General features: G+C 32.5%; 1 protein-coding gene and 1 long non-coding RNA gene across 2 annotated transcripts; both read left to right on the plus strand.

Annotated features, from left to right (window-relative positions):
• Window positions 1-1,645: 1,645 nt before the first annotated feature.
• LOC134708417 (hemicentin-1-like) lies at window positions 1,646-7,212 on the plus strand. Its single transcript, XM_063568922.1, has 7 exons — window positions 1,646-1,759; window positions 2,283-2,325; window positions 3,026-3,196; window positions 5,022-5,176; window positions 5,536-5,758; window positions 6,162-6,422; window positions 6,898-7,212. Exons 2-7 carry the CDS (start codon window positions 2,295-2,297, stop codon window positions 6,909-6,911), a joined length of 855 nt encoding a protein of 284 aa, XP_063424992.1. The 5' UTR covers window positions 1,646-1,759; window positions 2,283-2,294; the 3' UTR covers window positions 6,912-7,212.
• A 7,868-nt stretch (window positions 7,213-15,080) lies between these two features.
• LOC134708419 (uncharacterized) lies at window positions 15,081-16,674 on the plus strand. The gene is made up of 3 exons (XR_010105837.1): window positions 15,081-15,172; window positions 15,926-16,026; window positions 16,490-16,674. It is a non-coding gene; the product is annotated as an uncharacterized LOC134708419 (long non-coding RNA).
• Window positions 16,675-18,700: the final 2,026 nt, after the last annotated feature.

Consider the following 18,700-nt stretch of genomic DNA (forward strand, 5'->3'; position numbering starts at 1 on the left):
TTTGAGAAAGGAAATGGTGAATATGTCAAAGCGACAACCACCCGACCATAGAGCAGACAACAGCCGAAGGCAACCAATGGGTCTCTAATGTAGCGAGAATTCCCGCAGCTGTAGGCGTCCTTCAGCTGGCCCCTAAAAATATGCATAATAGTTCAGTGATAATGGACGTCATACTAAACTCCGAATTATACACAAGAAACTAAAATTTAAAATCATACAAGCCTAACAAAGGCCAGAGGCTCCTGACTTGGGACATACGCAAAATTGCGGCGGGGTTAAAGATGTTTATGAGATCTCAACCCTTCCCCTATACATCTAGCCAGTGTAGAAAAGTAAAAGCATAACGATACACACATTATAATTCAGTTCAAGAGAAGTCCGAGTCCGATGTCAAAAGATTTAACAAAAGAAAAAAAGAAAAATGACAATAGTACATAAATAACAACAGACTACTAGCAGTTAACTTACATGCCAGCTCCAGACCTCAATTAAACTGATTGAAAGATTATGTGTTCATCATATGAATATCAGGCACAATCCCTCCCGTTAGGGGTTTAGTATCATACTATCATAAAATATATAAGAAGAACATAACCCGTGTCATGCCAACAACTGTTTTTTAGAAATAGATGTGTTTAGTTCCGATTCAAAGACTCTATCAGTGAATCAATATTAAAGCCAAAATATTCAATCTTTAATGACCTGACAACAGTATCGTAACTATATCCCTTTTTAATAAGTCTATTTAAAGGTTTTGTTAGTTTCTGAGGAGAATACTGATATTTTTGTTCTTTATATAGAATACTTCCATAAAAAAATGGATGTGAAATACCTGAACGTATACGATGTCTGCATGTTGAGTTATATTTACGAATTATTTCCTTATACCGATGATAAAATTTAGTAAATGTTTTGATCAGTTTGTGATATCGAAAACCCTGGTGTAAATTTTTTTTAGTAATACATAAATTTCTCTCTTGTTTCTAATTGTTCTGCCACTATATGTAATCCTAAAATTGAAATGAAAGAAAAAAATGTTTTCGACCTGTCTCCAAAAAAAATTGTCTTTCGCCGAAGGAAAAAAATCTATAGCCCCCCTCCCCCCGAAAATCAAATGTTTGCTGCCTTAGGCATGTGTGGATAACTTTTATTCTTTAATAGTTAGTTTAAATAATTGTATATACATTTATTTACATAAATCTCTATGAAACCAGTTTTTGACAACTATTATTAAAAAAGTTTAAATCGCCATTCAAAAAGTGTTTTCTTTTTAATTATTTTAAGTCATTTACGTTTCACTAAATAAATATCTGTTCACGTTGCAATGGTCACAAATAAACCAAATATTTGGATTTTTTTCATGAATTATTTGTCTTAACTTATTGTAAAAAATTGTATGTGTTCCTGTTTTCTCCTATTTTTCGCACATATACTGTCAGTCGAAATAGAAAGTACAATGATGTATTTTTAGTTTATTCTATTTTTAGATCATGTTATTACTACGCATATGGGCACCTGAGGGCACCGATTACCTCAGGGCATACAGCAGCGGACCTAACTGCCATCTGCGACCCAAACAGGAAGTTGTATAAATGACTGGTTTTTTTTCCGGAATAGACTAAATAGCGATAAGATGTATTGTAAATATGGTGGAAAGTCAGTCTCACTGAAAATTGAAAACATCATTTAACAACAGAAAAGTCATGTTAGATACTGTAAACCAACTAAATTTGGCGAGCGATTTATTTTCGCGACTTTCGTGAGTAGAAAAATAACGCGAAATTAAATCGTCGCGGAGAGGTATAACTTTGATTTTCCCCTATCAAACTACATTAAGTAAATAAGAATATTGCGAAATAAAATCGCCGCAAAGTTGACTAGCTGGGTAGAAACGTGAAATAAAGTATCCGCGAAAATAAGTTGGTTAACAGTATACCCAGGTGATAATCAAAATAACGAACTGAAAATCAAATGCCTAAATAAAACGATTAAAGACAAGCAACAGTAACATAACACTGTATATAATACAAAACTAGACTGAGTGACACCAACAACATCCAAAAACCGGGGACGATCTCATGTGCTCCGGGAGGATAAACAGTGCCTGGGTCACGTGTTTCACGCTTCGTGTTGGTTATTAAAGATAAACAATGATTAATGTAAACAGGAAATCTTGAATCGCCGATATTTTAAAGAATAAACTCTCCTTTTGCAATAAATAAATTAGTTGTTTCCGAAAGTTATCTGAATTTTATCATTTCTAGATTTGTCTTTATTTGTAGCTACTTTTATCGATGATTTCAGCAGAAGACAACTCTGTTCATTGTAAGACATATTACTTTGATTATTATGTTACAAAAGCACACACATGTTGTAATCTATATATCTGCTAATGTCAAAGGATAAAGATACATTGATAAGCAACCTATTCATTAAAAAGGAACTTACACTATTTACTATGTAAATTGTTTGGAAACTGAGGACAAAACAGAGCTTAAGTTGTTTTAAAGTTTGGTATTGTCAGTATTATACAAGTTTTGGTAATTGAGCTCACATTGTGGGTTATTGTGACAATGACGCAAGCGGCAAATATTTTGATTTGAATAAATGGAAAGTTGTTGCGATTCTCGTTAGTCTTGTATTACATCTTCATTGTTATATATTATATGTTTATTGGGCCGAATCATCCTACTTTCAATCAAATAATCCTATTTACTTTAGGATGTTGGGATTGTTAACAAAGATCAATATTGCTTTTAACGTTATATGTACATATACATGTCAATTTACTCAGTATTATTGTATTATATAATATGAAAACTTAAAATGAACAAATTGCAACAACGCCCGTTTCCATCAACAGTTTGTTATATGATAATTCTTTGCCAAACGCTTAACTGGAACATTTTAAAAATGTTTATATCGGTTTAAAAGATTGTGTCACTTAGTTTGGTTCTATATTTTAATGAAAATTTGTCTTTGAATATGATTCCATCAAGTTTACATCGCTTTTTGTTTTTTTTAGATTTTTCGGAAGGAAATCCTCAGTATACATATAAAAACAGACGATTTTATCTTATTGTTACTATAAAGTCTAATTGTTCGCAATGGTACGGTGAATACACGTGCTCAGTAAGACTGAAGACTCCTAATCCTACAACATGGACATCGAAACCTGTATACATAACGAATAAAAGTACGTAAAATGAAATGATAATAAATCAGATACTTACAATGATAAAATTGAAAATTGAAATTAGGAATATTACAAAGAGACAACATCCCAACCAAAGAGCAGACAACATTTAAAGGCCATCAACGCAGCGAGATAATCTCGAACCCGGAGGTGGTCCTCAGATTACCCCATTTACAAAAATGTGTACTAGTTCAGTAAAAATTGACGTTACATTACACCTTAAAGCATATGAATGGACTGAAATTATAAAAAACCATACAAGACTATAAGCAAAGGTCAGAGGCTTATGACATTGGGAGGCGCACAAATGTGGCCGGGTTAAATATGTTTTGTTTTCCCGTTTGAATGGTTTCAAAGTAAGACTTTTCAAACCAGTTCGCAATAGAAATAATGAAAAAGAGCAAAGATTTTTTTTTAAACATTCTTTTGCCTACAAAGGTCTTGACGGCGTCAACTTAGGCAATAGTCTACTTCATAGATAAGTTATGCGAAAATACTTCCTTATATTAAAGATCAGTATCGACACATAATGTCTTATAACTATACAGTATATACCAAACCAATTGCAACTAAAACTTTCAATTACAAACATGTTTTGCAGGATTTCAATATTGACAACTTAAAGTATAAACCCCCTGATTGCACATGTGCTAGTTCCCAGTTCACATATAATCCGGCTGACCACGTTAGTACCAGTGACCTTAACATTGTCAACACTTTCCTGCGAAAGTTGATATCCAAAAGTCCGAAATATTGCGACCCTAAATCCATTTTTTGGAAAACAAAAGGTCCTGGAATGGAGTATTTTTTAATCAACAACATTGTCCTATATTAGTTATAAATAAAGTTGAATTCTTTGATTCGCTGTTTTACGTCATGCCCACTTACAAATTGAAAAGTGTACGTTTACGCCTTATTTTTTGTCCATATTTTTATTATTCGTATTGTTATCTTAGAAAATCTTACTGAGTATACAATACTACAATAGGTAACAATTTGACAGTGATTGATCGAATTTAGTAGTGTCAACCCTGTAATTAGTATTCGTACTGTTATTTTAGAAAGTCTTACTGATTAAAATACTACAATAGGTACAATGATTGATGAAATTTAGTAGTGTCTAACCTGTGATCATTACCCGTGTAAATAGCATAATCCTAAATACACCGTTTAGTGGTGCGCCTGTCAAATGTGGAACGTACAGATAGGGTAAAGGTAACAGCTAGGTGAATATACTATTGGTATCGGTATCTGACTCGACACGGAACTTTTTAATTATTGGCAATATTAATTACTTGGATAACAAAAGGGCCTGGCGAAGTGTAATTTTTAATCTACATCTTTGTACTATATTATTTATATATAAAGTTGAATTCTTTGATTCGTCGTTTTTACGTGATGACGGCTGACAAATTGGACCTCGTTATTTTAGTATTATAGATAAGCAACACAAAGGCTGCCACATGTGGGGCAGGATTTGCTTACCCTTTCGGAGCACCTACGATTATCACCCGTTTTGGTAGGATTCGTGTTGCTAAGTCTTTAGTTTTTCTATGTTATGCTTCTGTACTATTCTTTGTCTGTTTGTCCTTTTATCTTTAGAAATGTCGTTGTCAGTTTATTTTCAATCTATGCGTTTGACTGTACCTCTGGTATCTTTCGTCCCTCTTTTAATTGGATTTTTTTAAACAAGAGGCGTGGTACGTCAAAAGAACATCTATTATCCTGATATTAAATATCGTGGAAGTAAGCAAATATATGTCTCTGTATATCAGACTCCTGAAAACAATATTTGTTGTATTGCGTCTTCTTTTTTATATTGCAGCTTCTCCAAAACTCATAGAGCTTAAGTATGATAGAAACCTAAATTTGCAAGCCTTAGTTAATGGTTCTGATTTTCAATACGAATGCATAGCTACAGGAATCCCAAAACCGAATATAACATGGACAAAGTATGGAGACAAAAGTTTTGTATCAGTGGTATGTTTCAATAGCCAGAACACGTAACTTAGCGAAACTTAATTTGTTAAAGATAATATTATGTCGATTTAACTGATTTTGAAGTTTTGTATTTATATTGTTCCTATAATTCGAACATACAATTTTCAAGGGCAAATATTACAGTTTTCACAATATGCGGTTATTCTATAATAATGAAACTTAAGATAAATAGTTTTGTAATTCCTTAGCAAAGTTCCATATCAAGGGATTTAACTGCACTTTTCCTTTCAAAAAGTACGAATCGCTTTTTGCCAAATACACGACTGTCGAAAAACTAATGCAATTGTTTTGTTCATTCTTTATTAATTATTTTCTCCTAATCTTGTCTATTCTGATAGGGTCCGATGTTACATTTTCCATCAATAACCAAAGCTGACGATGGACAATATTTTTGTACAGCTGATAATGGCGTAGGCTGGGCACCACGTGATGGCGGAACATATATAAGAGTTAGAAGATACAAACCGACGATGAAATATATATCTAATCCCATTGAGACAGCGACAGAAAATGATTTAATCAGTTTTTATTATACTTGCATTTTGGAAGTCGAAGTACATGGTAAGTTTACGATGAGATATAATTAAGACTTTACCTTCATATCAGTCCTATACTCACTTTGTTTCCTGCGGTTTTTGTATCAGTAAATTTGTTTTGTGCATCCAACAAGCTTTCCCACATTTTGAAGAGCATCGAACGTGATTTTGGAGATTTCGTCACTTTCCGAATAACTAATTGAATTGTGTTTCAGTCGAAATTCGACTGTTAATAATGATTATCAAGGAAACTCCTGACATATATTCCTGTTGTACCCTGATTAACTTCTTGCCAGTCATATTGTGTTCAGATTGATATCATATCAATCTTGGCTTATCACACTAAAAAATGTATTCCCTGATTATATGTATATGCAAATTACATGTACATGTGTATGTCATATTTGTGTGAAACATATTTAATTCAGGTTGTCCTCATCCAACTGTTTCTTGGTGGAAGGAAAACGAGGATGGAAGAAAGAAAATAATCAAAGATGGTATTATGATGGGACACGACTTTAGGATATATGATGGAGTTGAACAAGATTGTTATTCGGGTAATATAGACGATACTGGAAAAACATACCACAGTTTAATATGGAATTATTTTAACAAAACTGATCTTGGAACCTATGTCGCAAAAGCTGAGAGCATAACTGGAATAGCTGAACTGAAATTCATTTTCAGAGGTAACAATGATTATAATTTATATTGAGTTTTACATTGGAAGTATATATATGATTGAGAGGAGTTCACATTTTAAATCTATGGCTGGGTGAAATCGTAAAAAATAATAAAACACTTAATTCTTCATATATATATAACTAATAAATCATCTAGGTGGGAAACTTATTTGTTAATATTTTTTATAACCAATGCTGTTATCTTGTGCTAGCATGGTTTTTGGTTGGCTTGTTTGCATTGGTTGTTTTTCAAGCATTGTTTTCAAGATTGACATCTGCAATTAGTTGATCGGTGGGTCTCTAACTTACATAATCCTAGTAACCATTCTTGAGCAAGTATTTATACAAACAAAGCAAGCCAGTCATTTAAACCTTTAACTTGCTAGCAATAGGATTACAGCCTTAAAAGCATTTTTTTCCATGTAATATCTTTATGCAGTTTAATGTCATATTCATATGCATATATCATTAAATTTTTCAGTTGAGGCTGACTAAAATATCACATTGGAAAAATTGAAGACAATACTGATGACTCTACAGAAACACGCCTGACAGCTCACACCTGCATTAATCTTTCCTTGTCTTTACAATTTATTAAATCTATATCTACATAAAACAGTATCGATACGCAAATAACAGACTAAGACAAATTTCTGTATAAAGTATAAAATATAAGTTTGTCTTAATGTTTTGATGTTCTTTTATGTAGCAATCTTTTGACTGGTATCTATGATGAGCTCTGGTTTCTACGGTGAGTTTAGTGGGCTCAAGTCATATAATTTTAGGTAATTTTTTGAGGGGGGAGGCAAACATTTTTTAGAAAAAAAGTATTTTGAGCATTGATTACGAATTAAATTGCCTTTTTCATTTTTTTTTAATATCATTGTTTTCCTATTTGATTCATTTCAATATAAAATGAGAAAATGTAGTATCTTTGTAAAATAGACAACTACAGTGTGTGCATGTATTTTTGTCGCTCTCAATTTATTTTTCGTAAAGGAAGAATTCTTGAACATGTATTTTTTTATGTTTGATTTTCTTGATTCACCGAAGTCTCTATATAAAGAATGAGAAAACTTAAACTTCATTACCCAAAATAAAGGCAACAGTACTATACCGCTGTTTAAAACTCATAAATCCATGGACAAAAAACAAAATCGGGGTTACAAACTAAAACTGAATGAAATGCATTAAATATAAGAGGAGAACAACGACATAACACTTAGATGTACACACACAGAAACGGACTGAGCATTAGACAAAATCCCACGTGAATAACAATTATAAACATAAATCCGCCATTTTCAGAGACAATATCATATGGTGAATATTGCCGAAAGATTGTAGTAGTTTATTAGTATTGCATCGCAACAGACAACCCAACCAATCCTTACATTGCCTAATGAATTCTGTGGTATTATCAGCAGATATATTAGGATCAAGAAGGGCATATGTGGAAAAAAATAAAAGTCGAAAGATGTGAAATTTCATCAGCAAAAGTAAATATCAATTTTTCCAAAGTCAACTAATCAGATGGTAATCAAAATAAAATAACAAAGATTTTTCTTTATCTTAGCTGCCAATAAAAGTTGAATTAAAGGAAACTATATGCAGAAAACAACTGTAAATATAACATTTTACCATAATAGGATAAAGGTATACACTGTGAAAGCAAATGGTGTTTAGCAGATAAATATCAATGTTATACTTTTCTTTAGATTGACTTTTCCATTCTTGGCGTTAAACGCAATTAATTTCAATCGTTAATAGGCGTTGTCAAGGTGTCAATCACGTCGGACCAGAACAAGAACAAATTTTTACAGCGTAGAAAAATATATTACATTTTCCAATGTAATTAAAAGAATCCAAGAATGTAAATCACCTGACCTCACCTATCCTCTTTATGTCGGTCGGCATTTAAGGCCCTACAAGAATGTAAATATCGAACAATATTAACTCGTGATCGAACAACACTGATAATTAACTCATGCCCTCCGCGCTTTCATAATTCAATGCGTTTTTCAGTCATTCGTTGAATATTTTTCCTAATTTGAATTCTTCGATTAGTTATTCTATAAATATTAATACATACGAGACAGCAAATGAAAAAAGAACCGTTTCAATAAGCAATGTTCTTATATGCTGCCTATGAAAGCGTCAATATTTGTTCCACCTAACAGAAGTTCCAGTGGAAACTTTATCATAAACAATGTCATAATACCTGTACGTGATGGAACAAATATTTTATACTATTCATTCCGTTAGGAACATCTACTGTAATATTTTTAACTGTGGAACTATTATTCCAGAATAATTTTTTTTCCATTTGGAACTTATATTATGAAGGAACTTCTATTCCGTGACAAATGAACAGATTGTTTGCAGAAAAATTCATGCCAAAGACTGTCGACATTTGCGGAAATTTTCCATCAATTGCATGCATTTCATGAGATACAATATTTCTCAATACTCTTGATAGAAGATTTAGATACGTTTTGATGATCTGATGGAATATTATGAAATTTTCCTAACAATTAAAGTGTACAATGAATATCGAAAATAGTCAAATGCGTTTTGTTAAAATATACTCTTCACTTCTATTGGTTGATTGGAAAATGTTGTTCGTGCTGTGTTAAGATTCATGTACCAAGAGATTTGTTTTACATGCTGACGTATAAAAATTGCGGTTTTATCCCACGCAATCATCGGTTTGAAAGTTGTTTTCAATCTAGACTTGTTTAAATTTTTTTGTGCTAAATTTATTTGGCAATCGCCAATGGCAGTCAGGAAGTTTTAAGAACATCAGTTGTTCGACCTGTCAGTCTAATGCGTTTTGTTTGAATATTTTTTTACTTTATTGTTCTTTTGGAAAATGTTGTCGCTGCTGTATTTAGAATTTCTACCAAGAAATTTGTTTTACATGCACACGTATAAAAATTGCGGTTTTCAATTTTGACTTGTATCTATAGATATATATATACAAATTTGAAAATTACACCCAACAGTGTTAGAATTAGATTTTATACACAGTGTAACCTGCTTAATCGGACAACTGAGTATTCCAACATCCTGCTTTAAACCGAGACATTCTCATGGTCCAAAAATATGCATATCCTTGCAGAAAAAAACTGAGTATTCTGACCCCCTGCTTAATCCAACATTCTTTTCTGTTCCTGCAGTGTAGTTCGGATAACACAGGTAACACTGCATATACATTGTTGGGTTGATATTTAGACGAGTAGACGAAATGTGTTTTATATGCACGCGTATAAAAATTGCGGGTTTTATCCAACGCAATCATAGGTTTGAACGTAGTTTTCAATTTAGACTCGTTTATAATTTTTCGTTTGGGCTTGTATCATATTTTCCCTCCGGTTTATATGATCCGGTCATCCTATATTGACTCTTAAAATTCAAGAGTCTCTACAAATGAGGGTACTTTTTTTAAATGAGGGTACTTTTTATATGGCCTTCTAAATACCGTTTCGATCCCTAACATCACTGAAGAGACATTTATTGTTGAAATCCAGATCTGGTGTACTAAAACAATATCGGCACCTTATGTGTATGGCAGAACATCGTGACCACAAGTAAATAAATTCTTTTTAGTATAAAATTTATATCAAAAAGTAAAAACACAAAAATACTGAACTCCGAGGAAAATTCAAAAGGCAAAATCAAAAGTCCAAACACATCAAACGAATGGATAACAACTGTCAAATTCCTGACTTGGTACAGGCATGTAGAAAATGGTGGATTGAACCTAGTTTTATAGCTAGCTAAACCTCTCACTTGTATGACAGTCGCATCAAATTCCATTACATTGTCAACGATATATGAACAAGATTCATCCTGTTACATCTTGTGATCAATTTTATTTGGCAATCGCCAATGGCAGTCAGCAGGCTTAAAGAACAATATGTTCGACCTGTTAGTCAAATGCGTTTTGTTTAAATATACTTTTCCCTTTTTTGGTCTTTTTGCAAATGTTGTTTGTGCTGTTTTTAGACCCTTTCTGCAACGAAATTTGTATTACATGCACACGTATAAAAATTGCGGTTTTCATTCAACGCAATCATAGGTTTGAACGTAGTTTTCAATTAAGACTCGATTATAATTTTTCGTTTGGGCTTGTATCATATTTTCCCTCCGGTTTATATGATCCGTTCATCCTATACTGACTCTTACAATTCACGAGTCTATCTACAAATGAGGGTACTTTTTATATGGCCTTCCAAATACCGTTTCGATCCCTAACATCACTGAAGAGACATTTATTATCGAAATCCGGATCTAATGTACTAAAACAATATTGACACCTTATGTTTATGGCATAACATCCTGACCACAAGTAAATAAATTATGTTTAGTATTAAATTTATATCAAGATTCATCCTGTTACATCTTGTGATCAATTTTATTTGGCAATCGCCAATGGCAGTCAGCAGGGTTAAAGAACAATATGTTCGCCCTGTTAGTCAAATGCGTTTTGTTTAAATATACTTTTTCACTTTTTTGGTCTTTTGGAAAATGTTGTTTGTGCTGTTTTCAGACCCTTCTACAACGAAATTTGTATTGCATCCACACGTATAAAAATTGCGGCTTTTATCCAACGCAATCATAGGTTTGAACGAAGTTTTCAATATAGACTCGTTTATATGTTTTCGTTTGGGCTTGTATCATATTTTCCCTCCGGTTTATATGATCCGGTCATCCTATATTGACTCTTAAAATTCAAGAGTCTCTAAAAAATGAGAGTACTTTTTCTATGGCCTTTTAAATACCGTTTCGATCCCTAACATCACTGAAGAGACATTTATTGTCGAAATCCGGATCTGTATTGTATTAAAACAATATTGACACCTTATGTTTGTGGCATAACATCTTGGCCACAAGTTTATTGTTTTCTGTTTAGTATTAAATTTCTATTAAGATTCATTATGTTACATCCTGTGATCAATTTTATTCGGCAATCGCCTTGGCAGTCAGCAGGGTTAAAGAACATCAGTTGTTCGACCTGTTAATCAAATGCGTTTGATTTAAATATACTTTCTCACGTTCTTGGTATTTTGGAAAATGTTGTTTGTGCTGTTTTTATATCCTTCTACAACGAAATTTGTATTACATGCACACGTATAAATATTGCGGTTTTTATCCAACGCAATCATAGGTTTGAACGTAGTTTTCAATTTAGACTCGTTTATAGTTTTTCGTTTGGGCTTGTATCATATTTTCCCTCCGGTTTATATGATCCGGTCATCCTATATCGACTCTTAAAATTCAAGAGTCTCTACAAATGAGGGTACTTTTTTTAAATGAGGGTACTTTTTATATGGCCTTCTAAATACCGTTTCGATCCCTAACATCACTGAAGAGACATTTATTGTTGAAATCCAGATCTGGTGTACTAAAACAATATCGGCACCTTATGTGTATGGCAGAACATCGTGACCACAAGTAAATAAATTCTTTTTAGTATAAAATTTATATCAAAAAGTAAAAACACAAAAATACTGAACTCCGAGGAAAATTCAAAAGGCAAAATCAAAAGTCCAAACACATCAAACGAATGGATAACAACTGTCAAATTCCTGACTTGGTACAGGCATGTAGAAAATGGTGGATTGAACCTAGTTTTATAGCTAGCTAAACCTCTCACTTGTATGACAGTCGCATCAAATTCTATTACATTGTCAACGATGTATGAACAAGATTCATCCTGTTACATCTTGTGATCAATTTTATTTGGCAATCGCCAATGGCAGTCAGCAGGCTTAAAGAACAATATGTTCGACCTGTTAGTCAAATGCGTTTTGTTTAAATATACTTTTCCCTTTTTTGGTCTTTTTGCAAATGTTGTTTGTGCTGTTTTTAGACCCTTTCTGCAACGAAATTTGTATTACATGCACACGTATAAAAATTGCGGTTTTCATTCAACGCAATCATAGGTTTGAACGTAGTTTTCAATTAAGACTCGATTATAATTTTTCGTTTGGGCTTGTATCATATTTTCCCTCCGGTTTATATGATCCGTTCATCCTATACTGACTCTTACAATTCACGAGTCTATCTACAAATGAGGGTACTTTTTATATGGCCTTCCAAATACCGTTTCGATCCCTAACATCACTGAAGAGACATTTATTATCGAAATCCGGATCTGGTGTACTAAAACAATATTGACACCTTATGTTTATGGCATAACATCCTGACCACAAGTAAATAAATTATGTTTAGTATTAAATTTATATCAAGATTCATCCTGTTACATCTTGTGATCAATTTTATTTGGCAATCGCCAATGGCAGTCAGCAGGGTTAAAGAACAATATGTTCGCCCTGTTAGTCAAATGCGTTTTGTTTAAATATACTTTTTCACTTTTTTGGTCTTTTGGAAAATGTTGTTTGTGCTGTTTTTAGACCCTTTCTGCAACGAAATTTGTATTACATGCACACGTATAAAAATTGCGGCTTTTATCCAACGCAATCATAGGTTTGAACGTAGTTTTCAATATAGACTCGTTTATATGTTTTCGTTTGGGCTTGTATCATATTTTCCCTCCGGTTTATATGATCCGGTCATCCTATATTGACTCTTAAAATTCAAGAGTCTCTAAAAAATGAGAGTACTTTTTCTATGGCCTTCTAAATACCGTTTCGATCCCTAACATCACTGAAGAGACATTTATTGTCGAAATCCGGATCTGTATTGTATTAAAACAATATTGACACCTTATGTTTGTGGCATAACATCTTGGCCACAAGTTTATTGTTTTCTGTTTAGTATTAAATTTCTATTAAGATTCATTATGTTACATCCTGTGATCAATTTTATTCGGCAATCGCCTTGGCAGTCAGCAGGGTTAAAGAACATCAGTTGTTCGACCTGTTAATCAAATGCGTTTGATTTAAATATACTTTCTCACGTTCTTGGTATTTTGGAAAATGTTGTTTGTGCTGTTTTTATATCCTTCTACAACGAAATTTGTATTACATGCACACGTATAAATATTGCGGTTTTTATCCAACGCAATCATAGGTTTGAACGTAGTTTTCAATTTAGACTCGTTTATAGTTTTTCGTTTGGGCTTGTATCATATTTTCCCTCCGGTTTATATGATCCGGTCATCCTATATTGACTCTTAAAATTCAAGAGTCTGTAAAAAATGAGAGTACTTTTTATATAGCCTTCTAAATATCGTTTCAATCCCTAACATCACTAAAGAGACATTTATTGTCGAAATCCGGATCTGGTGTATTAAAACAATATTGACACATTATGCTTGTGGCATAACATCTTGGCCACAAGTTTATTGTTTTCTGTTTAGTATTAAATTTATATTAAGATTCATTATGCTTCATCCTATGATCAATTTTATTTGGCAATCGCCTTGGCAGTCAGCAGGGTTAAAGAACATCAGTTGTTCGACCTGTTAGTCAAATGCGTTTGATTTATATATACTTTCTCACGTTCTTGGTCTTTTGGAAAATGTTGTTTGTGCTGTTTTTATACCCTTCTACAACGAAATTGTATTACATGCACACGTATAAAAATTGTTGTTTTTTTTAACGCAATCATAGGTTTGAACGTAATTTTCAATTTAGACTCGTTTATATATTTTCGTTTGGGTTTGTATCATATTTTCCCTCCGATTTATACGATCCGTTCATTCTATACTGACTCCTAAAATTCATGAGTCTATCTAAAAATGAGGGTACTTTTTATATGGCCTTCCAAATACCGTTTCGATCCCTAACATCACCGAAGAGACATTTATTGTCGAAATCCAGATTTGGTGTACTAAAACAATATTGACACCTTATGTTTGTGGCATAACAACGTGGCCACAAGTTATTTTTTTTTTTTTTTTAGTATTAAATAAATATTAAGATCCATTTTGTTACATCTTGTGATCAATTTTATTTGGCAATCGCCAATGGCAGTCAGCAGTGTTAAAGAACATCAGTTGTTCGACCTGTTAGTCAAATGCGTATTGTTTAACTATACTTTTTTTCACTTTTTTGGTCTTTTTGAAAATGTTGTTTGTGCTGTTTTTAGACCCTTCCCCAGCAGGCACTCAACGTTGAACAAACGTTGAAATGAGGTTGAAATGTGATCAACGTATATTCAACGTTGAAACAACGTAACATTTTCAACGTTGAGAAATAACCAAATATTCAACGTTGAATTAACGTTGACAATTTCAACGTTGAAATTCGAAAGTTGATTCAACATTGAATCAACGTTAACTTATTTACTCATCGGGTAGGCCTATATAAAAAAAAAAAAGCATTATCAAATGACCCCCCCCCCCCTCAAATGGTTATACATGCACAACCGTAGTAGTATACAATTATAAAGAAAAGAATGAAATAGAATTTTCGTTTTCACATTGATAAAATAGTATAGTACCAACTATTGATCACTATTTCAACTTGAGTTGTGTCACGTTATGAGAAAAAAAGGGGGTAAGTCGTTTGATACTGAATTTCTAGGGAATAAGGATTATGAGTTATTTATTTTATTTCACATAATGTTAATTGGAACATAAGGATAATATGTATTGTAAAGAAATTTGAAATAGCAAGTTGATTATCTACAATGATCGCGATTTCTTTCATTCATATTTTCGCGGGATTTGAACAGGAAGTTGGATTGCCCATGCGCATTATTTAAACCCGCCTTACCTGTATTTCAAAAAGAATAACAAAGGACGAGGTTGCAGAGAAACTTTCCGTTTATCACGTATATTTATGGTATGTAGATGTTTGTATGTGGCTATCACGGTTTTTCATATTTAAGAATTGTGTTTAGAAACTCTGAATTAGTATCCATATTGCACAATCAGAGAAAAATATAACGTCAACATGCATTGAAAACAGATCAGAACACATGGAAGAGCCATCATATATATAATTTCCTCCAGTTATGCTATTTTTAAGAGCATTTAATGTGAAAAGCATATTTAGTTTCATATTGAAGTTAAGGTTAAAATTGATACATTTATCATGATGCTTCAAGATTAAAAAAAGAAAAAAAGGGGGGATAAGCAAGTGTTTACATTATTGTGCTCAGGTAAATTCCCAAACATGTTTACTATATACTATATATATGCGATTCGTCTAGTTTAACATTAAGGGTTGGTAAACCACATACTTTTTGAGATTATAAATGTTAATTGGACAACAAAGTATTGAATTTGAACGATCATGTGATGAAAATTGATACTTATTTTTACAAAAACATTAAATAATTTAAAAAAATAGTATTATTTCACGCTATGTCTATGAGAGGACAACTATAGAACATGTTCATTGATAACTTTTCACCTAATTTAATCTTTCTACAAAAGTCATTCTATTTTAATTATTTTTTAAAACGAGTTAGTCTGACACTTATGATATCTGATCTTCAGGTGATCTCTGACGCCTGTTTACATTAATGTGTATGTAACCTTGCGCTGAATGTTAGCAGTCCATTATCATGAACATGCATTATTTATTTTACAGTTTCTTGTCAAACAATCACTGGCTGAATTGCATCAAGTGGAGCAAAATCAAAAATCAGTTTTGGGAATACATACATGTACCAGTCTTTAAAATCATCAAAGGTAGGTTTTTTGTCCGTATAACTTTATACCATTTGTGTTCAAAGATTAATCTGATGTTTATTCTAATTTTGTTAACCTTACATACAAAAAAAATGTACCATATATTATATTACATGTATATTTATCTTTATATCTGAACTATTCGTCTAAAGCTATTTTTTTCATGTTAATGGACTTGGGCAGTCATCAATAAAAAAAAACATCATTGGTAAAGTGTTTTCATTGTTATAGTTAAACCCAAAGTCTTACAAAACTCAGGTTGGAGCTTCTTCATTAACAAAAAACTAACAAAAGTAAACATTAATGTATATATTTTTTATTAATGAAACCTTATTACAATATGTGCTTTTTATGGTTTTGTTTATTTTCAATGCTTCTAGGAACAAATTGAAAGAGGCTCAAATTTAAGATATCTTTTCATGACATACAATTTATATTTATTATAATCTGGGTTTTTTTCCAGAGGTTAAATATACTGCAAAAGTATAAAGATGTCATTGGGAAATACACATCTGATAAAGACCCCTCCTGCTTAAAGTCTACCGCAGAAAGATCTCGAAGTGGTGGAAGAATGATGACATGCAATAAGGACAAACAGAGACAAAGATACCAAATGAATTTATAAAATAAATATTGTATCAAAAGAAATATGATTGTATTACTTAATTTGATATTGTTCCTGAGTATGTATTCATTTAATGGTTAATACCAATTATTGGTGTGAGGGTATATTTATATTTATATAAAACATATTTGTATATATATAATCAAGGACCTTTGGTTTTTGTGATGATTTGTCTGCCCGTGAGTGGTTAGCAGTCATGCAGCAACTTCTTGTTGTAATAAGTATTGCTATCATCCTGAACACAAGTTGGATTTTATTATGTCTTCATGATTCTTGGGATATACTTCTTTTAAGAAGGGCTTAACATTTGTTGGTCGTTAAAAAAAACCTACTTTCAACTTGTGAGAATTATTTAGAACTATATATATTCAACATCTTTTTTCCTTTCTGTGGTGTCGGGGATGTTGTTTCAGTAACAGTTGATGTATTTATTTAGATGTTTCCCATTTAGCTTATCTATTTGGTTTATATGTATCTTGGTGAGAGAAAAACACATTAAAAAAAAATGTACACTCAGGCTGCCTACCATCTAACAACAGCAAAAATTTGAAGAGCAGGTAAAAATGTGTATGCAGCTTAATAATACATTTTCATTAATATACTTTCAACTACTATTCAACCTTGAATCAACGTTGAATGGATGTTGAAATTCAACGTTGAAATGTCAACGTTAATTCCAATTTTCAAAATCAAACATAAATTTGACATTGTTTCAACGTTGAGAAACAACCTTGTTTCAACGTTGAAACAACGTTGAGTGCCTGCTGGGTCTACAACGAAATTTGTATTACATGCACACGTATAAAAATTGCGGTTTTTATCCAATGCAATCATAGGTTTGAACGTAGTTTTCAATTTAGACTCGTTTATATGTTTTCGTTTGGGCTTGTATCAAATTTTCACTCCGGTTTATATGATCCGGTCATCCTATACTGACTATTAAAATTCAAGAGTCTATCTTAAAAAGAGGGTACATTTTATATGGCCTTCCAAATACCGTTTCGATCCCTAACATCACTGAAGAGACATTTATTTTCGAAATCCGGATCTGGTGTACTAAAATAATATTGACACCGTATGTTTGTGGCATAACATCGTGCCACAAGTTATTTTTTTTCTGTTTAGTATTAAATATATATTAAGATCCATTTTGTTACATCTTGTGATCAATTTTATTTGGCTATCGCCAATGGCAGTCAGCAGTGTTAAAGAACATCAGTTGTTCGACCTGTTAGTCAAATGCGTTTTGTTTAAATATACTTTTTCACTTTTCTGGGCTTTTGGTAAATTTTGTTTGTGCTGCTTTTAGGCCCTTCTACAACGAAATTTGAATTACATGCACACGTTTAAAAATGCAGTTTTATCCAACGCAATCATAGGTTTGAACGTAGTTTTCAATTTAGACTCGTTTACAACTACTCTAAACATCAACCCATCAATGTTAGATCTGTAAATTTGCTTTCGTATTTTTTTTGTTTTTCCTATCGGGATTCGAACGCATGCTACTGTCGTCCCGTTAGACCACACGACCACCCGGGCTCCACATAATAAAGCTTTCGGTTTCCGTGTGTTACCTTTCCTCGTCAGTTTTAATCTAGCGTCGTACTACAGTACACGATACATAACGCATGGAGATGTTATTGTTACAGAATAGCTCAATTATCTATACTAAAAGATCCTACAAATTAATGTAACATATAGTCACAGAAAAAAAAATATATTTATAAGTACGTCTGAGTCAGTGACAACTATATCACCATCATTGAAGGCGATCCGATGGATAAATCTGTTGTAAGGTTGTCACTGACTCAGACGTACTTATGAATATAATTATTTTCTGTGACTGTATCTTACATTAATTTGCAGGATCCTTTACTATAGATAATTTAGCTGATCTGTAACAATAACATCTTCATGTCTTATATATCATGTACTGTAGTACGCCGCTAGATTAAAACTGACGTGGAAAGGTAACACATGCCCACCGAAAGCTCACCGAAAGCTCTTTTTTTGAGAGCCCAGGTGGTCGTGTGGTCTAGCGGGACGGCT

The sequence above is a fragment of the Mytilus trossulus genome, chromosome 2 (genome assembly GCF_036588685.1).
Source record: "Mytilus trossulus isolate FHL-02 chromosome 2, PNRI_Mtr1.1.1.hap1, whole genome shotgun sequence".
In the NCBI taxonomy this organism is placed as follows: domain Eukaryota; kingdom Metazoa; phylum Mollusca; class Bivalvia; order Mytilida; family Mytilidae; genus Mytilus; species Mytilus trossulus.

Bases quoted from the DNA above. Each gene is read 5' to 3' on its own strand.
- LOC134708417 (XM_063568922.1), top strand. From the start codon at position 2,295: ATGATTTCAGCAGAAGACAACTCTGTTCATT. The intron at 2,326-3,025 runs GTAAGACATATT...TGTTTTTTTTAG, and splicing joins AGAAGACAACTCTGTTCATT to ATTTTTCGGAAGGAAATCCT. The intron at 3,197-5,021 runs GTACGTAAAATG...TTTATATTGCAG, and splicing joins TGTATACATAACGAATAAAA to CTTCTCCAAAACTCATAGAG.